Source organism: Chlorocebus sabaeus, chromosome 11 (assembly GCF_047675955.1).
Source record: "Chlorocebus sabaeus isolate Y175 chromosome 11, mChlSab1.0.hap1, whole genome shotgun sequence".
In the NCBI taxonomy this organism is placed as follows: domain Eukaryota; kingdom Metazoa; phylum Chordata; class Mammalia; order Primates; family Cercopithecidae; genus Chlorocebus; species Chlorocebus sabaeus.
The window spans coordinates 10,228,785-10,252,261 of NC_132914.1; the positions used below are offsets into that span (position 1 = coordinate 10,228,785).

Genomic DNA, 23,477 nt, shown 5'->3' on the forward strand with positions numbered 1-23,477 from the left:
ATAACTAACAGAAAAATATTGAAATCTCAGAGACAGAGAACTTTATGGACATACAGATGTTTACACATGACTTTCTCTACCACCTTAAACAGCAAGTGGTTTACTTTTAGGCCCCAATTCTTAACCAAATGGATCCCAAAGCTGCTTACCACCATCATATTCCCCTCTCAGGGACTCTTGGAGATTCCAATATGTGAGAAAACCAAAACAAAATATTTTCTACAATGTCTCTGACACTCTTGAAAAGGTGAGCACCTTGTTGACGGCCACCATCTCAGTCATTTGCACAATAAACACTTGCTGAATGAGGCCAGGCGCTGTGGCTTACGCCTGTAAGCCTTTGGGAGGCCGAGGCAGGCAGATCACGAGGTCAGGAGATCAAGACCATCCTGGCTAACACGGTGAAACTCCGTCTGTACTAAAAATACAAAAGAAAATTATCCGGGCGTGATGGTGGGCACCTGTAGTCCCAGGTACTTGGGAGACTGAGGCAGGAGAATTGCGTAAACCCGGGAGGCGGAGCTTGCAGTGAGCTGAGATTGCACCACTGCACTCCAGCCTGGGCGACAGAGCAAAAGTCCGTCTCAGAAAAAAACAAAAAACAAAAAAAGCTTGTTGAATGAATACAGGATTGAATACATAAAGTGCAAAACTTTAGTCCTCACAGGGCAATAAAATTCCAGGAAAACTTAAAGTTGTCTTTCATTAAGAAAAGATTAACAAAACTTGTATTAGAAATGTCAAGATGTGTTAAAAATGTAATTACTTAGTATTAACTGAGCAGAATTATTCAGGTTGTGAAATTAAATCCTATCACTATCAAAAAGCACTAAAAACTTTCATCATACCATCAGGAAAATATGTCATTCATCTGATAGAGGCCTACAGCTTAGCTGAAAGCCATTTAAATCTCTCTCTTCTGGACCTTCTGGAATCATAAATCAGATGGTAGAAGGATGAAAAGAATACTTCTTGGTTTATTAACTAGCTGTTTAATCTCTAAACATTTATTTCTGGTTTATTTCTTTCTGTTGCGTACGCAACCCCCATTGACAACTGTGCTCAGGAGTCCCACAGTTTCCCAAATACTCTGAGATAAAACAGCAAATAATATTTATCTGTGACTAACGTTGAAGAAGGGGGAAGGCGGAAACAGGTGGACTGTAGACAACTGTGGGCATCTGAATGTAGGTTTTAGATGCAGACATTTGAGACAATTAAAAGAAACTGATAAAAAAGAGGAAGGGACCACAGAAATGAGTTAAGCATAGATATTCAGGAAAAGCCATATCTTCTGGTAAAACATAAACAAAACAGAGTTTACTAAGATTGTAAAGAACAACCTCCAATATGCAAACCTTCCATTTAAAATAACAAGAAATAAGCAGAAAAATTCTCTCTGCAATAAAGCCATAAGGAGAGCTCTCTATATGCATGCATAGACATGGATATTTGTTTCATGCAGAAAAGGAAGTCTAAAATACTCCGTTTTAAGGATGCAAAAAAAAATTAAGGAGCATTAGAATATACCAGACAATATTTAGAAATAAGAATCTGAAACAGGTTTGAATTCCCACTCCTGTTCACTCAATAGCTTAATGAACTTGACTTTCTATGACTCTGTTTTCGTATTTACAAATAGCTATCCTCATTATGTGTAATTTTCATGATGAGCCTATGAGCTATACGTAACATAATAGTGAAAGTACAACACAAATTCAGGAATTTACTTACAGTCTCAAGATTGGATTGCCACTATACTTTAACAATTAATTTTTTTCAGGCCATAGGATTAGATATTTTTACCAACTCAAAAATCCATAAGCCACCTTTGTGTCTACCACGAAGATTGCGTGTCAGCATAAAAGGAGGTAAGGGTGCGATTTATTTGTTTGACAAAGTAGAAGAAAAATTGTGCTTTATTGGGTTGGTTTAAGGTGAAAAGCTATTTTTCTAAGTATTGGATCTTGAGACTGCAGCAACTTCTTGGTAAGTTAGCCCCAAATAATATTTTTTCCTCAAATAGAGGATTTTTAAGCAATTATTGTTATTTTCTCTATGACATCAAAATCAACTACCTTTTTGTTTTTGCTTTTAATAGTCTTGCTGTTTTAGATCTTCCTTATCCATGGTGGATTCGATACCTGAATTAGTCAGAATTAGATTAAATGGCAGTAACAAACAAACTCCCACGTCTCAGTGGGTAAGCATACAATAGTTTGGTTTTTGCTTATACAAAATCTACTTGTGAGTTCAGACGCTCTCCAGAACAGCTCCGTGCCAAACAGTGAGTCAGAGAGAACCAGTCTACCTTCCTCTGGTGACTCTGCCATCGCCAACGTGGCTTTCAGGGTCATACCTATGGGGAAGGAGGTTGCATGTGACTCTTAAAGCCAGGGGTAGGAATGGTTTACATCACTTCCACTCATGTTCCTGCCCTAAATGCAAAAGAGGCTGAGAAATGGGAAGGCTCATGTGCATATTAACTGTCTCTGTCATATGTTCTTATGGAAAGTGAAGTGATTTATGTAATATTGAGCAAAAAGAGAGTAATGCAACTTTTGGCAGATACACTACCTCTGCATAGTCTCTTTGTGTGTTTCAAGTATACCTGGAAATGAGGAAAAGTTGAAAAGCGCCTAACTCAAAATTCTTTTCTACTGCCATCAGACCTAGAGAAAATTTTCTCTGCATGCTTGAAGGTCTACCCAATTTACTTTTTAATAAAAAATGAGGATGGCAGTAAGAAGTGTTTTTTAAAAAAGAAAAAGGAATAAACACATTTTAATACAGCAGATTCATTGCCTGGGAAGGCAAGGAGTAATGTTGTAGTTGGAAACAAAGGAGTCATTAAGGATATTTCCTCCCCAGAAAAAAAAAAAAAAAAAAAAAATTCCTGTATAGTGAAAAAAGAACACTGTTTTAGGAACAAAGGGACAATTTTTCATCACACTCCTCTCTGTTATGACTATGTGACTTTGGAAATTTGCAGACTCACTTAACCTTTTAGAGGCTCAATTTCTTTAAATCTGAAGTCAGAATGACAACACCAAACTCACTGAGGTATTGTGATTGTAAAAGAAAAAAAAAATCATGATTCCTTTAATGGCATGTTTGTTTAAAAAAAAGAAACTGAAAAGCATGATTAATTCACTTTCATTTCACTAAGTGTGTATTTTCTTTTTAACCCTAAGAGAAAACAGATCAATGGAAACAAAGGTATGATTCAGAAAACCTGAAAACTCACAGCACATCATTACACTCTGACCCCAAATATTCTATAATATTCTACGCAAATTTTTCTTTTGGTGTTTGTTGCTTATCCATTTTCTCCTTCTCATTTTCAGTTACATCACTTTAGTCTGTCTGTCATTATTTCATAGCCAGATTACTGAAAAACCATTTTAATTTACCTTCCTTGCCTCCAGCTTTTCTTTACCTCCATCTATCCCGCATGCCCTTAAACACTGCTTTTCTCAAGTCACTTATTTCTCAAACATAGTCACTACTTCCAGAATTCATAAGATTATTGCATTTAAGGTTTTAAAAGAACACATCTATTATTTTATATGTATCATATATGTATTTATAATTACACACATTACACACATATATAATTATCTTAAGAAAGTGATGCCCCAGAGATCAGAAGATATATTATAGAATAATATTATAATAAAGATATTTAAGATAATATTAATAATATATTAAGATTATATATATCTTATATATACATATATCTTCTGATCTCTGGAATATCAATTTCTTCTTTATCAAGCTAACTAACTCCCACCTTAACAGACCTTATTTATTTGTCCTAGCCTTCATGATGTTTTATTATATATTACACCTCCTGTTTACATAATTTTGGGAAACACATCCTGAAAATAGCCATTCTACTCTAGAGGGTAAATTTTTATTATCCCTGTGAAGCACCCTTCCACCTTTGTGTATATGTTTGCACAGTCGTTTCCTGGGAATGCCTCTCCATTCTCCTCCGCCTCCCATCCATGAATGATCATCTTAGGTTCCGCTTTGGTTAAGTCTTTTCCAGCCTAACTAAAGTTGATTGTCTTTTCATTCCTGACTCCCCATTGTCTATACCACATACTCTACTGAATCCTGTTGCTTATTGTTTATATCTCCATATTAATTCAATGTTGAAACAAACAAACAAAAAATCATTCCTGAAATCATCTTGCTTAACTAATATCCATTCCTCTTGTTTGATTCTCACTGCAAACAGAAGACATGTGAACACAATTTCAGTGTAAAAGCAATATTTGATGTATTAAGTTACTCTTTATCCTTCTCTTCACCAGTTGAATAATCATCCTAGAGAGAACTACATTTTTTTTTAATCAACTTTTATTTTAGATTCAGGAGGTACATGTACAAGTCATTTGTTTTTATTTATAAAGAAAAATATATTTAGCTCTAGATTCTGTTTGAAGAAAAAATAGGATTAGCTTTTCTATGGGAAAGTGAACAAAATAGCAAGCTGATAGATTAAATTGTTCCAATAATAAACATTCCCTGAGCATATGACCTTATTCCACTTGAGAAATAAGGCAGCAATAAGAAATGGATTATAAAAAATGAGGTTCACACTGAGGCCTGTGTGTTGTCTTCCAGGACGAGGTCTGCGAGGCTTACCCCTAGGAGAAATAATGTGCCCAATGGTCGAAGAAGAACCTCAGATATTGCAAGTGGAAGAGATAGTCCGGAAGTACTTCCCTGAGACCTGGATCTGGGATTTGGTAGTAGTCAAGTAAGTTGTGTGTTGCCTGGAATTTAGTTTAGGAAAGGGTTTGAATCCTGCTGTATGACTGACTTTATCCCGGATTCCTGATCCTTTTAGTTCTGTTCTGCTCTTTGCTGGTAAATATTTAGGTTTATAGTTCATTTATCTCATAATTAAACAATGCTAATTATTTTTCTAATTTGGTCTATAGATAAATAATAGAAAGTAGGATGCCACCAGCCCTCTTAAATAAAGGAAAGGGAAGGGGAGGGGAGGGAGATTGAAAGAAACAACAAAAGGAAGGAAAGAATGAAAGAAAAAAGGAAGAAAGAAAGGGAGGGAGGGAAGGAGGGACTAAGGGAGGTAGGGACAAAAAAAACTTTAAGACCTTACCAGAAACACCAACCCTTAGATCAAGTTTAGCATTTACCACACTAGGTTACTGAGTTATCATGTTCTAGGATCACCCATGCTTTGTGTTAAAAAAAAAAAAAAAAAAAGAGAGAGAGAGAGAGATTTGCTCACACTCCTCTTCTCTGCTCCTTCACTAGCTCATCAGGTGTAAGAGACCTGGTGATTCAGGTCCCTGACACCATCACGGAGTGGATGGCCAGCGCGTTCTGCTTGTCTGGAACCACAGGGTTTGGCCTCTCTCCTGTCGTGTCTCTTCAAGCCTTCCAGCCTTTCTTCCTGGAACTCACCCTCCCTTATTCTGTGGTGCGAGGAGAAGCCTTCACACTCAAAGCCACTGTGTTTAACTACTTGTCCATTTGCATTCGGGTAAGGGCACTTCTCTGGAAGTGAATGAGAATAGGAGATAGTCACCATTCATTACCAGGTCTCCTAGGTAACCCAGGAAATCAGAACTGCATATGATATATCCTAATTTTGGAACAGACCTAGTACGAAAAGAAAAGGTACCTGACAGGTCCAAGGTGGTAAGGTTATATTCATTCAGGCTCCTGCATCTGTGTCTTCCTAAATTCAGACATTATGTCCACCTGGTTGCTTCATGTTTTTCACTAAACACCTCTTTCTTCTGTTGGCACAAGGCTAAATCCTAAACACTTATCCTAACTCCTGTCAGTTTTTCCATTTTCTTGTTTCAAACACCTAAACTACAAAGTGTCTGATACAGCTGGCCATGTTTGCATAGCTTCTCAGCGCCTCTGGACTGACGGGCGTTGTCCCTCAGTCCACTTACCTGATGCACAGAGCACCTTCCCCAGTATTCATCCTGTTCTGCGTCTCTTCATAAACTTGTGCTTGGGTGTGGGGGGACAGGTCATTGTGCAGCTAGAAGTCTCTTCCGCTTTCCTGGCTGTCCCAACAGAGAAGAATGAAGAATCTCACTGTGTCTGTAGAAATGGGCAGAAAACCGTGTCCTGGACTGTGACTCCAAAGTCACTGGGTGAGTAGTAACGCTATTAGCAAATTCCACTTCATGTGCTCAGATGATTTTTTTTCTGCACTGACCCCAATACATACTTTTTCTCCTCCTTTAATACTAATCAAGAGGAAGATAACCACTAGATACACTGGGGAAACTGAAAAAGAAGAAACCGTTCAATATAGAATCACCATTTAACTCTTAAGAACTTTGTTCCCCAGGAAAGGTGAATTTCACAGCTACTGCAGAAGCCGTGCATTCTCAGAAAGCGTGTAACAATGAGTTGACTGATATCCCACCACTTGTGCAGAAGGACACTGTAGTCAAGCCCTTACTAGTTGAGGTATGTGAGTTTACTCTCTGTGAGTCTCAGAGCCCTTATTATTTCATACAGTGTTATCTAATATGCATCTGACAGTGACATTTAATTCCCAAGAATGTGGATAGATCTGCAATCCAATTTTTCACCAGCATTTTCTCCTTTGCTTTCAAGTGTTGAATTGTTCTTTTATACATTCAGTATTGCTTTACTTTTTTCTTTTTATTTTTTGTCAATATAAAGCCTGAAGGAATAGCAAAGGAGGAAACTTTCAACACGCTGCTGTGTGCATCGGGTAAGTGTAATAAATAGAGAAAAATTTCATGTTAAGTGACTTGCCAGAGTATACAGCTGTGGAATGTCTTTTGGAGGCATGTTTTTCTCTGAGAGAGAGAGAGAGAGAGAGAGAAAGAGAAACTCTTACCCTCCTCAAAATCTAAGTACATTTGATGAAAAACATTGTCCTAATGAAAACCACTTGGAATGAGCCTCAACTTTCTTAGGGAAATAAATAGAAAGTACTTTTCAGTTTAAAGTATTATTATTGTATTTTAAGAATCAAGAAATGGGCATAGAGAAATAAAAGTCTTGATTAAAAGCTTAAAAGCTTTTACCTAATAATAAGGACTAAGGCTGTTGACGTCAGGACAGGATTCTTTCTGATACATCTGTTTCTCAAATGTCTTTCTAAACCATGTTCAAAATATTGAAATATCTGTGTGACGCTAGTATGATTTACCATTCAATTAACAGTTTAAATGCACTCAGGTTTTTACTTAAACAAGTTATTTTAAGAGAAACTCCAGGTCACTAACTTGTATAGAAAACCAACATTATACTAATATCATTAATATAACAATATAAAAATTACCACTATATTGAAAGAGAGGGGGAAAAGCTAACACTTTTTAAAGTTTATTTAAATTATCATTAAAAAAGCAACTCTGTGCCATCTATAATCATCTTGACGATAATGCTTAGTCTGCAGCTCTCTCCTCTCTATATGAAGATCCCTTGATAAAATCATCTAGTCAATGGCTTTAATAACAACTATGTACTTGTGTCCAAAAATATACAACTTGGATCCACACCTTTTTCCTGAACTCAAACTCATGTGTTCAACTGCCCACTCCTCTCCACTTACAGGCTTGTACGTCTCATAGGCGTATCAAAATTAGCAAGTTTAAAACTGAGTATCTGCTCTTCCTCACAAACCTGCTCCTCCTTCAATTTCCTTCATCTCACATGATGAAAAATCTGTTCTTCTACTTGCTGGGAGAGAAACACTTTGGAGTTCTTCTTTACTACATTCTTTTCCTTATACTCCCTACCTAATCCATGCACAAATCTAGTCAATTTCACCTTCAAATTATATCAGGAATCTACCCACTTCTCTCCATCTCTATGATTCTAGTCCTTTCTCTTGCAGGCTCTCAATAGCTTTCTAACTGGTCTCCTGATCATCTTTTCTTGTTCCCCTTCAGCGAGAGGGATCCTTTAAAGCATGTGTCAGATCATGTATCTTGTCTTCTCTAACCCTTTCAGGAATCTCCCATATCCCCCCAAAGTTAAAGTGTAAACTTTTAATGCACTTAGAACTCAGCTCTGCACCAAGTGGACCTAATAGACATCTACAGAACTCTCCACCTCAAATCAACAGAATATACATTCTTCTCAGCACCACAGCGCACATATTCCAAAGTTGACCAAATAGTTGGAAGTAAAGCACTCCTCAGCAAATGTAAAAGAACAGAAATTATAACAAACTTTCTCTCAGACCACAGTGCAATCAAACTAGAACTCAGGATTAAGAAACTCACTCAAAACTGCTCAAATACATGGAAACTGAACAATCTGCTCCTGAATGACTGCTGGGTACATAACGAAATGAAGGCAGAAATAAAGATGTTCTTTGAAACCATTGAGAACAAAGATACAACATACCAGAATCTCTGGGACACATTTAAAGCAGTGTGTAGAGGAAAATTTATAGCATTAACTGCCCACAAGAGAAAGCAGGAAGGATCTAAAATTGACACCCTAATATCACAATTAAAAGAACTAGAAAAGCAAGAGCAAACACATTTAAAAGCTAGCAGAAGTCAAGAAATAACTAAGATCAGAGCAGAACTGAAGGAGATAGAGATGCAAAAAACCCTTCAAAAAATCAATGAATCCTGGTTTTTTGAAAAGATCAACAAAGTCGATAGACTGCTAGCAAGACTAATAAAGAAGAAAAGAGAGAAGAATCAAATAGACACAATAAAAAAATGATAAAGGGGATATCACCACCGACCTCACAGAAATACAAACTATCATCAGAGGATACTATAAACACCTCTACGCAAATAAACTAGAAAACCTAGAAGAAATGGATAAATTCCTGGACACATACGTTCTCCCAAGACTAAACCAGAAAGAAGTTGAATCCCTGAATAGACCAATAACAGGCTCTGAAATTGAGGCAATAATTAATAGCCTACCAATCAAAAAAAAGTCCAGGACCAGACAGATTCACAACTGAATTCTACCAGAGGTACAAGGAGGAGCTGGTACCATTCTTTCTGAAACTATTCCAATCAATAGAAAAGGAGGGAACACTCCCTAACTCATTTTATGAGGCCAACATCATCATGATACCAAAGCCTGGCAGAGACACAACAAAAAAAGAGAATTTCAGACCAATATCCTTGATGAACATCAGTGCAAAAATCCTCAATAAAATATTGGCAAACCAAATCCAGCAGCAGCACATCAAAAAGTTTATCCACCATGATCAAGTGGGCTTCATCCCTGGGATGCAAGGCTGGTTCAACATACACAAATCAATAAACGTAATCCAGCATATAAACAGAACCAAAGACAAAAACCACATGATTATCGCAATAGATGCAGAAAAAGCCTTCGACAAAATTCAACAGTCCTTCATGCTAAAAACTCTCAGTAAATTTGGTATTGATGGAACGTATCTCAAAATAATAAGAGCTATTTATGACAAACCCACAGCCAATATCATACTGAATGGGCAAAAACTGGAAGCATTCCCTTTGAAAACTGGCACAAGACAGGGATGCCCTCTCTCACCACTCCTATTCAACATAGTGTTGGAAGTTCTGGCCAGGGCAATCAGGCAGGAGAAAGAAATAAAGGGTATTCAATTAGGAAAAGAAGAAGTCAAATTGTCCCTGTTTTCAGATGACATGATTGTATATTTAGAAAACCCCATTGTCTCAGCCCAAAATCTCCTTAAGCTCATAAGCAACTTCAGCAAATTCTCAGGATACAAAATCAATGCGCAAAAATCACAAGCATTCTTATACACCAATAACAGAAAAACAGAAAGCCAAATCATGAGTGAACTCCCATTCACAACTGCTTCAAAGAGAATAAAATACCTCAGAATTCAACTTACAAGGGATGTGAAGGACTTCTTCAAGGAGAACTACAAAACACTGCTTAATGAGATAAAAGAGGACACAAACAAGTGGAAGAACATTCCATGCTCATGGATAGGAAGAATGAGTATTGTGAAAATGGTCATACTGCCCAAGGTAATTTATAGATTCAATGCCATCCCCATCAAGCTACCAATGACTTTCTTCACAGAATTGGAAAAAACTACTTTAAAGTTCATATGGAACCAAAAAAGAGCTTGCATTGCCAAGACAATCCTAAGCCAAAAGAACAAAGCTGGAGGCATCATGCTACCTGACTTCAAACTATACTACAAGGCTACAGTAATCAAAACAGCATGGTACTGATACCAAAACAGAGATATAGACCAATGGAACAGAACAGAGCCCTCAGAAATAATACCACACATGTACAACCATCTGATCTTTGACAAACCTGACAAAAACAAGAAATGGGGAAAGGATTCCCTATTTAATAAATGATGCTGGGTAAACTGGCTAGCCATATGTAGAAAGCTGAAATTGGATCCCTTCCTTACATCTTATATGAAAATTAATTCAAGATGGATTAGAGACTTAAATGTTAGACCTAAAACCATAAAAACCCAAGAAGAAAACCTAGGTAATACCATTCAGGACATAGGCATGGGCAAGGACTTCATGTCTAAAACACCAAAAGTAATGACAACAAAAGCCAAAATTGACAAATGGGATCCAATTAAAGTAAAGAGCTGCACAGCAAAAGAAACTACCAAACTACCACCAGAGTGAACAGGCAACCTACAGAATGGGAAAAAATTTTTGCAATCTACTCATCTGACAAAAGGCTAATATCCAGAACCTACAAAGAACTCAAACAAATTTACAAGAAAAAAACAACCCCATCAAAAAGCAGGCAAAGGATATGAACAGACACTTTTCAAAAGAAGACATTTATGCAGCCAACAGACACATGAAAAAATGCTCATCATCACTCGCCATCAGAGAAATGCAAATCAAAACCACAATGAGATACCATCTCACACCAGTTAGAATGGCGATCATTAAAAAGTCAAAAAACAACAGGTGCTGGGGAGGATGTGGAGAAATAGGAACACTTTTACACTGTTGGTGGGACTGTAAATTAGTTCAACCATTGTGGAAGACAGTGTGGTGATTCCTCTAGGATCTAGAACAAGAAATACCGCTTGATCCAGCCATTGCATTACTGGGTATATACCCAAAGCATTATAAATCATGCTGCTATAAAGACACATGCATACGTATGTTTATTGCAGCACTATTCACAATAGCAAAGACTTGGAACCAACCCAAATATCCATCAGTGACAGACTGAATTAAGAAAATGTGTCACATATACACCATGGAATACTATGCACTCATAAAAAAGGATGAGTTCGTGTCCTTTGTAGGGACATGGATGCAGCTGGAAACCATCATTCTCAGCAAACTATCACAAGGACAGAAAACCAAACACCGCATGTTCTCACTCATAGGTGGGAATTGAACAGTGAGATCACTTGTACACAGGGCAGGGAACGTCACACACTGGGGCTTGTCGTGAGGTGGGGGGAAAGGGGAGGGATAGCATTAAGAGATATACCTAATGTAAATGACGAGTTAATGGGCGCAGCACACCAACATGGCACATGTATACATATGTAACAAACTGCATGTTGTGCACATGGACCCTAGAACTTAAAGTATATAAAAAAATTTTTAAAAAAAGAAACCCTTGCTACCCCATGACTTCACATCTTCCTAACCTCTCCTTTGCTCACCCCATGCCGGCCACACTGACCTCCTTCTTCCTACTGGAATACATCCGGCATTCTTCAGTCTCTGGAGTCCTTTTATTTTTGTTCCTTTTTCCGAGAAGTGTCTTCCTCCAGGTTTGGATAAATCTGGCTCCTTGACTGACTTAGAGTCTCTGCTCACATAGGACTTTCTATCAGTGAGCTTTTCCATAGGGAGCCCCCTCCCTCCATCCTGCACTTCCTGATCTGCCTTGTTTTACTAGCTCACCATAGAAACACTTAACCCTGCTTTAATTTTCTCTATAGCACTTATCAACATCTAGCATACTAAATATACTCTTGCTTTTTCTTTTTATCTTACTCTTCCCCTAAAACTGAAATCTCCAGGAGGCCAGGAAATTTGTTTTGAAAGTTTCGGTATCATTGCACTTAGAACCTGGTACATAGTATACACTGAATACAAATCAATAGAATGAATGTAATTCTTGGAAAGCATTAACAGTAGCAGGAATTAATATAAATCATGAAGAGAAGGAAATAAGTATACCATAAGTATATGCCTATAGGAAAAGCCATAGAAATTTAGCACAAATGTATGTGATGAATATGAACTTCACAGAGATGAATCATAGCTTTAAGAGAAACTTGGACTGTATCAAAGAAATTATATAATAACTGAGCCAGGCATGGCGGCTCACACCTATAATCTCAGCAATTTGGGAGATGGAGGCGGTCAAATCGCTTGAGATCAGAAGTTCAAGACCAGCCTGGCCAACTCTGTCTCTACAAAAAATACAGAAATTAGTCAGGCATGGTGGTGCATGCCTGTAATCCCAGATATTTAGGTGACTCAGGCACAAGAATCATTCGAACCCAGGAAGCAGAGGTTGCAGTGAGATCACGCCACTGCACTTTGGCCTGGGTGACAGAGGGAGACTCTGTCTCAAAAAAAAAAAAAAAAAAAAGTTATATAATGACCAAGGAAAATAAAAGTTTGGATTTAGATGACGTAGAGAAACATGATTCATAATTTCCCCTCCTTTATATGTGTTTGTCTTCTTCCATTAGATACTGGAGTACCTGAAAAGGTGTCACTGAATGTTCCTTCAAATGTGGTTGAAGGATCTCCTAGGGCAACATATTCAGTTTTGGGTGAGTCTTTCAGCCCAAGGGAAGCAGCTGTCTAGCTGTGTAATTCTAGTGCATGGGCCTCGCCTTCCGTGATTACTGAAGTCTCTGACAACAGGCATTGGATTGAGAGAAAGCACTAAGGGTTACACTATGTTACAGTTGGAAAGGGGCTTGAATAGATGTTGTGCTACATATTATGCCTTGATATATTCTAAAAAGAAAGGGTCACCTCTCTGTGCCCTCATCTTCTAGCAATTTACTAGGTGGTAGTGCTTCCAAGTCAATTTGAAAATGGTTGTGGTTGAGTTTTACCAGACATATGGCCCATGAGAAAAGATAGATCATCTACCATTCAGTTTCTTCCCTGCTTTCTCCATCCTTAAACCATCTACTTTATTTTCTCACTTTTTGTTTTTCTCCCTATTTCTTGTTTTTTTCACCTTTTTTAGTCTTCTTGTCCTTCCCTATATAGGCCATTTGACCTCTCAGTTAGCTGATAATCTATTTTCCTAGCCCAATACAAACGATATCTGATTTCTTTACAACTTTCATTCCACAGGTGATATACTAGGCTCTGTAGTGCAAAACCTTCAGAACCTTCTCCAGATGCCCTATGGTTGTGGAGAGCAGAATATGGTCCTTTTTGTCCCTAACATTTATGTTCTAAACTATCTCAATGAGACACGACAGCTGACAGAGAAGATCAAGGCCAAAGCCACTAGCTACCTCATCAGTGGTGAGAGATTACCTCAGAAGGAAAAGCCATACTCTCTTAAATATTTTTGGTGAACTAAAATCTCTTTCATTAAGATTTGATAGTCATTGCTGTGATTTTCAATAAAATGTCCCAATATACAAGTAGAAAATTCAATACTATCATCAAGCCTGTGATTGGGGATTGGGGGAGATTTTAACTAAATATTAGTTACCCTATGATTCCTAACAGCACTGAGAAAAAGGCTTAATAATCCTCCAGTGTCTTTGCCATTTCAATAAATCTATGAAAACTTCCTCTTCAGGGTACCAAAGGCAATTGAATTATAAGCACAGAGATGGTTCCTACAGCACATTTGGGGACAATGACGGTAGCAGTCAAGGAAACACTTGGTAAGATTATTTTTTCCCTATGCTCTCTGTAGATCCATGATATTTCAGGATTCTAGAAACAGCTACTCTCTAATATCTGGAGTTTTTTGTGGAAAATTGTTAATCTTTAAATAATGCATATGCTGTATGTATCATTCCTGTTGGGTAATCTCACGGTTTCATCTCTGAAAGCTTACCTGCTGTGATAACACAGCTGAAAATGGTGAAATAAGGATCTTCTAAATGGAAATATAGAGCAGAAAATGTCACTCTTCAATCTATAAAATGACCGAGGAAGAAGCTCCCACACTGTGCATTAAAAAAGGAGAGGGGGGGGGAGGACAGAAGGAGACTGTGATGCAGTAAAATCAGGAAAAGTCATTCTGGAAATGCAGCTTTCATGGTGGGGGAGCTTGGAGGCTCCAACAAATGTTTCACAACAAAAAATTTAAAATACATCATCTCAGAGAAACCAATAAAGTTGAGAGAGAATAAAAGATATTGAGATGTTTGTTGGACTAGAGTATATTCCGCTCTTATGTACTGTTTTCCCATCAATTCCTCCCAGTAATCTTCTCCACTGAATTGTGAAGAGCAATGTCTGGAGGCAGTGTGCAAAGTGAGCTGTAAAAGTGAGGTGGTCTTCATGTCTGTGTCTCTTTTTTGCTGGACAGGCTCACTGCATTTGTGCTCAAGTCCTTTGCTCAAGCCCAATCGTACATCTTTGTGGAGCACTCACACATCAGGGATGCCCTCACCTGGCTTTCACGGAGACAAAAGGCAGATGGTTGTTTCGAAGGCTCTGGATCACTGCTGAACAATGCCATTAAGGTGATGCCTTCTCTATTTTTGTTCTGGTCCCGAAGATAGTGATATATGGGAGGAAATGATGTTTGAATTGAGTCCTTCAGTCATTGCGACATAAATTTCAGGAGGAATAGTGGATTCTAAATCTCCTGAAATCTAGCAATGCCTTAGTAGTTTGTTATTGAATGAAAATAGTGTTCAAAAAAACCTCAAAGCCGAACATACGATAAAAAGTGAGGGAAGGTGATTTGGGACACACTCAAGAATTTTAGGGTAGAGGAGGAAGGGGAGAAAATCAACAATCTAGCACAAGACAAGAAACCATCTAGTGAAGATGTGAAAAGGAAAAGAAATGTTAGCAGATGGTGTCTCGTGACTATTGAAGTGTTTGAATCTCTGCCTCTGATCCTTACAGGGTGGGGTGAACGATGAGTTGACACTCTCTGCCTACATCACCATTTCTTTGCTGGAGATGCCACTGCCTGCCACTGTATGTTCAAGCACATCCCCTGTACCTCCTTCACACACGTAAAGAATAAAATTATGATATGATGAATCCCTGAGGGAAATTAGTTGTGATTTTTATGGTATTTAATTTTGTTTTATTTCAATGGAATGTAAAGGACCAGATCCTTTTGGAAGCAGCAGAGGAAACTCCTCTCTGGTCAGAACTGTGAGGTTACACAGACACATTAGGGTTTTTAATCTGCAGTTAGCCTGGGGATAGCTCATTTGCCTGGTTCTGCTGTTTTACAATAGCCTTTCATCTTCTTCATAGCACGCAGTGGTCCGCAGTGCCCTATCCTGCCTTGAAATGGCCTGGAGCTCCACCTCAGAGGACCAAGGAAGTCTTGTCTACACCAAAGCATTATTGGCCTATGCCTTTGCCCTAGCAGGAAACAAGGTCAAACGAAGAGAGTTGCTTGAATCATTAAACAGAGAGGCTGTGAAAGAAGGTAAGAGCTGCTACTGCAAAGTTTACTTCTAACAACCACCAGTGACCAAAAGAAGGGAGGATACCTCTACTGAGCTCATGCCTATCATGCTGCCTTAATTTAATGACAGAATAATTATCATTGATCTAAGACTTGAATTCTCTGGATAACATGGATCATTTTATTAATCTACACAGTATAGACTCTATACAGTCCCAGTTTCTAGTATCACACACACATGTAGTAGACACAAAAGCTCAATGTTATTCTCTGGAACTTTACTTTCTTGACAAGGATTTGTTTGATAGTGACTATTTAATGCCTTCACTTTGTTTAATGCTTTCATTTCATTAAAATGAAATGTCAATTTATTAGGTAAACTATAACTATAATTATCACTTATGGATTAGATTTTGAAATCATCCCTTAAGCTAAAAATTCTACCCTGTTCTATGTCAAAGAGGATTCAATCCACTGGCAACGTCCTGGGAAACTTCAAGAAGCGAAAACCCTCTATTCTCAACCACGGGCTCCCTCTGCAGAAGTGGAGATGACATCTTATGTGCTCCTTACCTATCTTACTGTCCAGCCTGCCCCATCTTCAGAGGACCTGTCTGTGGCATCACGTATTGTGAAGTGGATTACCAAGCAGCAAAATCCCCAAGGGGGCTTCTCCTCCACTCAGGTCTGTGGGGAGACTCTAGAAGGAAACATAAATATATTCACATGTATGAAGATACAGCCATCTTCTGGGAGTTGAATAATGGAATAGTTGGTATTTCTAATTCACACTTTCTCCATCCCTCCATCAGCAGACAAGTTCCAGCCTTACTATCTTAAGTATGGATTACTGCTCTGTCCTTTTTATAATGTCTCCTCTCTTAACTCCCTAGGGGACCCCCAACCATGCAGGTAGGTTTGTTTTCACAAAGCAATGTTTTCATGGGATTACTTCCCTTAGAAAATAAATCATTTTTCACCCAAAGCATAAAATTATCTAGTATTTTATCAAAAATATTTCCTCTCACCAGTAAACATGAGTACACCAATCTGATTAGGCAGATCCCTTTGCTTCTTCTGGAATTAGCTCACTGCAGTTTCCATGACTTCACATAGAGCATTCCCCACCCAAGTCCCCCCTGATACCTCTCTTCTGTCTACATAAAGCCTGCTCATTATTCAAAGATAATCTTATTTCTCACCTTCTTCACTCTTCTCTTACTATTCGAACCCATATTTTCTTCTCTCTTCTCTGACCTTTTATAACAAATATTGTTCCATAAATTTATAAATTATTGAAATAACCTGTGCTTGTGTCAGATATCTAAGTCTTATCACCATATGTATATTGTAAACTAGCTGAATGAAGAAACTTTAAAAATTTACCTTCAAAGTATCTGGAATAGTTTATCATTTTATCATTACTAACCAGACTGAACTAAATTGAAACAGAGTTAGTGGACTGCGTTTATGACTAAATAATTCTGAAGAAAGAATAGTGTTGCTATGGTTTACATCCAGTGTGCGTTTGTTACTTTCCTCTTCTGTGATTTCTCTACTCATTTTTTTTCAGGACACAGTGGTGGCTCTTCAAGCCCTCTCCAAATATGGAACAGCAACTTTCAGTAAAAGTGAGAAAGCAGCTTTGGTCACCGTCAAATCTTCACACACCTTTTCTAAAGACTTCCAAGTAGATGACGGCAACCGCCTAGTGCTGCAGGAGGTCCGGTTACCAGAGGTTCCGGGGGAGTACAGCACAACTGTGTCAGGGTCGGGATGTGTGTACCTCCAGGTGAGACTGCTGGGGTTTAGGAGATGCTGCAAATGGGAGAGAAAGTTTCAAGAGTTACATTTTAATTTCAAAATAAGAAAAAGAAGCGTGTGCTAAGGAACGGCATGAATCATCTGGAACAGATTATGAGACAATTTCAGTATAAAAATTAAGGATTTTTTTCCATTTGTTTTAGACATGCCTGAGATATAACATCCTTCCCAAGAAAGAAGGGAAAGTGCCCTTTGCTCTGCAGGTTAATACTCTCCCCACGAATTGTGATGGAGTGGATGCTCACAGAAAGTTCCAGATTCACATCAACATTAGGTAAATCCTAGATTGTGACCAGACCTTTTGCACCAACCTAATAGAATATGGAGAAATTGATTTTCTTATGTGGAGAAACTCCACTCTCCAAAGCCACACATAATGAATATGGAATTCTTGCAGTGTTTATTACAAGAAAATTTCTTGCAGTGTTTATTAACAAGAAAAAGCGTTAACATTGAGAATATGGTATTACAATATCTGAAGAGTGTGAGCCTAAAGTGATGGGTTTTCCAAACAACCGTAACAGAAACAGACACAGTAGATATAGTAACTTAGTGTTAGAAATAGAAGGTAAAGAGTTTGTCTTGAATGAATTCCAAGAAATTTTGTTTGACTTCCTTATTCCTATGCATTGACTTTATAGTTATACTGGGGACCGACCCAGTTCCAACATGGTCATTGTTGACGTGAAGATGGTATCAGGCTTCATACCTATGAAACCATCAGTTAAACAGGTAATCCCTAGATCCCTTACAAATAGCAAAGTCATGGTAAATGCTGCCATTTATCGTTGTCAGTTTGACTTTATTGATGCACTTTTCAAGAGGTGTGCTCCCTCAAAATTGCTTCTCTAAAGGGTGTCTCTATCATTTTAATAGTGTGTATCATGGTTATATGGTGTCAGGTATAGGGTATAAGTCAGATTCATGATAAATAATATTCCAACAGGCCCCAAGACACCTAGTTATGTGGAATGGTATTGAATTATTTTCCAGCTATATATAAAAAGAGAAAAGGATATATGTGTGTGTGCATGCATATATATATATATATATCTCACACATATATGTGTCTGCACATACACTTATAGCATATATAGAGAATAAAAGTTCAATAAATATTGCTATTATTATCATTATTATTCTTGAAGAAATCAAAATTAGTAGTTTGGATGCTCCTGAGAAGCTGTTTATATCGTAAATTCCTGAAAACTACTGCCAGTATAACATTTTCTCATTCCATATTTCTGGCTTATTCTCTTGATCAACAGCTCCAGAAACAGCCTCAGATTCAGAGGACTGAAGTGAGCATCAACCATGTCCTAATCTACTTTGAAAAGGTAAGACTTTCTGTGACTCTGCTAGATCTGGAGTAACAACTAGAGGTTCTAACAAACCATAACAGGTTCCATATAGTGCTGTTCACATATACAGGTGAGAGAGGACAAAGTGGCTATAAAAAGAAATGAAGCCGGCCAGGCACAGTGGCTCACACCTGTAATCCCAGCACTTTGGGAGGCCAAGGCAGGTGGATCACGAGGTCAGGAGTTCGAGACCAGCCTGGCCAAGATGGTGAAATCCCATCTTTACTAAAAATACAAAAATTAGCTGGGCACAGTGGCAGGTGCCTGTAGTCCCAGCTACTTGAGAGGCTGAGGCAGGAGAATTGCTTGAACCCGGGAGGCAGAGGTTGCAGTGAGCCGAGATTGTGCCACTGCACTCTAGCCTGGGCAACAGAGCGAGACTCGGTCCCCGCCCCCCTCCCAAAAAAAAGGATAAAGAAAAGAAAAAAAGAAATGAAGCCTGGACTGTCAACAGGCTTGATTTATTACATTTGGCTGTCTACAAAATTGTCTATTCTGTCCTTCTTTTATCTGTCTTTTAGTATATTATGCAGGTCACAGAAGTCCCCTTTCTTTTCATAGGTTCTGGTACAGATGTGTATAGCATAACTCCAGGATTTGATAATATCTGATGAAGAGAGGACAGTAACTAGTAACTAGTTAATCAAAGATTAACTAATCTTAGATTCTAATTGTTTTCCTGTCTCTCCAGCTAACCCATCAAACCCTGAATTTTTCCTTCTTTGTGGAACAAGACATCCAAATAAAGAATTTAAAACCAGCTACAGTAAAAGCCTATGATTATTATGAGACAGGTAAGCTTCAGACATGCTGAGCTTTAAAACAAAAAACAAAAACAAAAACCAAAAAAAACTACTAACCCAGTAAAGGATTGCCTTAACTAAAGCAAAACTCCACAGTGTTTCACTGGAGGAAAAGGTGAGTTTGTGTGCACTGAGTAATCATGTTCTTGTATATGAACCTCTCATGTCCCCCCACTAAACAAGTCTTAGAGTCATTCTTATAAATTGACCATAAGGCAATGAGAGGGTCCATTCTATCTAAATTTCCCTATAAAGTTGTTTGGCCTGGGCTGAATTATTCCAAAGAGATAAGAAGAGTACAGTAACTGAAAAAACACATCTCAGTGCTGATGTGTGACATGAAAAATTTGATCTGTTTTTGACTTGTGCTTTGGATAGTCTCACACAATTTGGAGAACTTTGTAATATATCAGGAAATACTTTGATTTGCTCATGGCTTTGAGCTAGAAAATTAACCACCATCGTAGCATGATGGTAGTGTTAAAACTGTTCTTTGATGAAGGGAAGGTTCAGAGAGCAAGGTGCGATTCCAATGAGAAAAATACAGCTGTGAAAAGGCACTATCTGTGGAATCCTGTAACTATATTCAGGCGCACCACCTGTGTACCCGGCCTCTCAATTCTGTTCCCAAGCCAGATTTTCTCTTGGTTTCCTCCCACCAATCCCAAACAGCTTAATAGAGAAATCATTTTTGTTGGCTCTGTAGTGATGCTTTCTACTTTCTTTCTTGGCTTACATAGTTTATTTACAATTCACATCTTAGGTGCTTATGTCTGAATGTCTTCACTCTTTCTCTCCAATAATTTCTGTGTTTCAGATGAATTCACCTTTGAAGAATACAGTGCCCCTTGCAGTGCTGGTAAAGTATTAATGATTCAATCTAATGCCAATTGAAAGAAAATAAATAAGTATCTCAGTTAAACAGTAAAGTCTAATCCCAACTTCAAAACAAATAAGCATCTCAGTTCTCTGCATAAGGCTGCTTCTTGAGATGACTGTATCCTTTCTATATCCTAAAAAACCCCTGATGTACTGTATATAAATTGAACTATATCAAATGTATGATAGCATTTCTCAGAAAAAAAAATGCAAGTTAATACAATTGCTGGTGTCTGTGGTGACTTGTTTGAAGATGAATCCAAGAATTTGCTGTATATAAAAACTAAATTATCTAATATGTAGTTTCCATTCTATACCCAGTGGTGATATATTCATCACCTATAACCTTTCTAGGATATTTCTAAGTGTATACTAAAGTCAAAAAAACTTGTCACTGTAATTATCCATATAGCACAGCATGAAAGGCACAGTCTGTAAGATCTTCCTTTAGGTTGATTGACAGGGTTCACCTTTGACATAGAATTTGCCATGAAATCTTTGCATCTCCACTGTAAAATATGAAAAAATGGAGAACATCCTTATCATTAAAAATAATTAAAAGTTACTAAGTTCAAATATTTATAACTGAAATACAAAGAGTTGTTCTTAAGTAGGTCACAGAATTTCCCTAATATTTCTTCCTTTTCTTTTACTGTTTAGAATCTGAACAAAGAAATGCTTAAAAACAGCAACTTATGGGCCTCATCAGGTGAACTCCAGAAATGAAGAACAGACTCATCAAGAGAGACAACAGTGAGAGAAAGAAGGGAAGATCATTGGAAATACATAAAATTTGTATGTTGAATAAATTTATGGCATTTATAACTCTATCTTTTCTTTTGTTCTTTATCAATATCATATTCCCTTTTCTGAATATGAATCTATTCTCCATAGCACTTAATCACAGAAAAACTATACAAAGAGGTACACTCAAAAACACTATAGATGAATTAAAGTGGAATTTTTAGGAAGTCAATTAACCCACAAAAAGGAAAAAGAAAACAGTTTTTCCAAACATTGGAAACAACAAAAAGTCTATCAGTAGATGAATGGTTTGGCAACGATACAACATAGTTCTGCTGGACGACGAAGAGGAACAAACGATTGACGTACACAATGACTTGAGTGGATCTCAAAAGCATTAAGCTGCATGGGGGAAAGAAAAGCCAATCTCAAAAGGTCACAGGCTGTATGATTTCTCTTACACAACATTTCTTAAATGACAAAATTGTAGAGATGAAAAACAAATTCGTGGTTACTAGGGGTTACAGAGAGTGGGGGAGTGGGATGGGTGTGACTGTAAGTGGGTAGCATTAGAGAGTTTTTGTGGTGATGAAATCTTGCATGTGTGGAAGCAAAAGTACTGCTTCAGAATTTTACATTTAATTCCATCTCAAATTATTTTCTTGTTTGTTGGGTGGGGAGCAAGAGAGTATCTAAATTGACTTTTTTTCCATGTAGCTTTCTAATAGTCCTATTAATATTGATGGACCAATTCAATCTTTCCCTGCTAATAAAACATGCCTCCTTTATCACATATTAAATTATCATGTATACCAAGGCTTGTTTCTGAATGGTCTATTCTAGTCCATCAAGTACCTGGTTTATTCTTTTATGAGGATTAAAATGTTTGAATTACTGTAGCTTAATAGAATGTTTTAATAACTACTATGGCTGATGTCTTTTCACTTCTCTATTTTCACTTTTTCTTTGTATTACTGATTTGTGTCCTCACCAAATCTCATGTTGAATTATAATCCCCAGAATTGAAAGTAGGGTCTGGTGGGAGGTGATTAGATCATGGGAGTGAATCCCTCATTAATGGTTTAGCATTATCCCCTTGGTGGTTGTTCTCATGATAGAGTTCTAGCAAATTCTGGTCATCTAACGTGTGTAGCACATCTCCCACACCTTGCTCATGCGCCTGCCATGTTAGAAGCCTTGCTCCCTTTTAGCTTTCTGCCATGATTGTAAGTTTCCAGAGGCCTCCCCAGAAGCCTAGCAGAAGCCAGCGTCATGCTTCTTGTACAGCCTGTGGAATTGTGAGCCAATTAAACCTCTTTTCTTTATAAATCACCCAATCTCAGGTATTTCTTTATAGCAATGCAAGAGTGGACTAATACAATTACTAAGATCATTATTTGTTCAAGTTAAAACTCTAGAATCTTTTAAGTTCATTATCCCCATAGTCAATTAGGTATTGTTTGGATTTGCGTTGAATATATAAATGAATTTATTGTCACGAGTGCCAGTTTTTTGCATTTAATCTTCCCTATTCAGACTCATTTTGTATTTATTCAATTCACATGATCAAATTCTAACTCTGACTTAATTTCTAAATTTGGACTGAACTACAAAGGTAAAGATTAGCTTCATAGACATATATAGTTGGATAAATTGAAAAATAAAACAACGTATACATGGAGACAAATTAAAAGATTTTCACAAGATAGCAAAAAACTAGAACAGTATTTCTCATTTGATGATTGATGTCCTTGAAAGGTTTTAAGCAAGAGAATAGTTCCGATTTGCATTATGGATAGTCATCTTCCAGGCAATGGCAAGAAGAAGATAGCAAGTTTTTCCTGAATCCCAGATTCACAGTCCATTTGTGCAGAGTTGAGCACTCTTCTTCATGCTTAACCAAATGAATTAGTAGACATATCTCTATTCCATACTCACACAACTACACACTTTAAAAATGATTTATGAATTCCAGTTCCAAGATGGCCAAATAGGAACAGCTTTGGTCTGCAGCTCCCAGTGTGATGGACACAGAAGATGGGTGATTTCTGCATTTCCAACTGAGGTACCTGGTTCATCTCACTGGGACTGGTTGGGCAGTGGGTGCAACCCACAGAGCATGAGCTGAAGTAGGGCGGGGCATCACCTCACCCAGGAAGCGCAACAGAATGGAGATTTGCCTTTCGTAGCCAAGGGAAGCCATGACAGACTGTACCAGGAAAATTGGGACACTGCCACCCAAATACTGCACTTTTCCAACGGTCTTAGCAAACGGCATACCAGG

The 23,477-nt window shown here is 37.8% G+C and overlaps 1 protein-coding gene across 2 annotated transcripts in view; it reads left to right on the forward strand.

The window, feature by feature from the left end:
* The window catches only part of LOC103218545 (pregnancy zone protein-like), a 65,798-nt gene extending 44,519 nt beyond the window's left edge, over positions 1–21,279 (forward strand). For both annotated transcript variants that reach the window (XM_007967542.3, XM_037995162.2), the window contains 20 exons: positions 1,784–1,871; positions 4,636–4,771; positions 5,296–5,524; positions 6,029–6,155; positions 6,356–6,477; positions 6,697–6,748; positions 12,692–12,775; positions 13,314–13,490; positions 13,774–13,861; positions 14,515–14,671; positions 15,063–15,137; positions 15,426–15,603; positions 16,044–16,267; positions 17,156–17,374; positions 17,550–17,680; positions 18,048–18,138; positions 18,675–18,743; positions 19,459–19,561; positions 20,388–20,429; positions 21,110–21,279. In XM_007967542.3, the coding sequence (XP_007965733.3) occupies positions 1,784–1,871; positions 4,636–4,771; positions 5,296–5,524; positions 6,029–6,155; positions 6,356–6,477; positions 6,697–6,748; positions 12,692–12,775; positions 13,314–13,490; positions 13,774–13,861; positions 14,515–14,671; positions 15,063–15,137; positions 15,426–15,603; positions 16,044–16,267; positions 17,156–17,374; positions 17,550–17,680; positions 18,048–18,138; positions 18,675–18,743; positions 19,459–19,561; positions 20,388–20,429; positions 21,110–21,132 (2,415 nt within the window). In that variant the 3' untranslated portion in view covers positions 21,133–21,279. The remainder of the gene's footprint in view (positions 1–1,783; positions 1,872–4,635; positions 4,772–5,295; positions 5,525–6,028; positions 6,156–6,355; positions 6,478–6,696; positions 6,749–12,691; positions 12,776–13,313; positions 13,491–13,773; positions 13,862–14,514; positions 14,672–15,062; positions 15,138–15,425; positions 15,604–16,043; positions 16,268–17,155; positions 17,375–17,549; positions 17,681–18,047; positions 18,139–18,674; positions 18,744–19,458; positions 19,562–20,387; positions 20,430–21,109) is intronic.
* Positions 21,280–23,477: the final 2,198 nt, after the last annotated feature.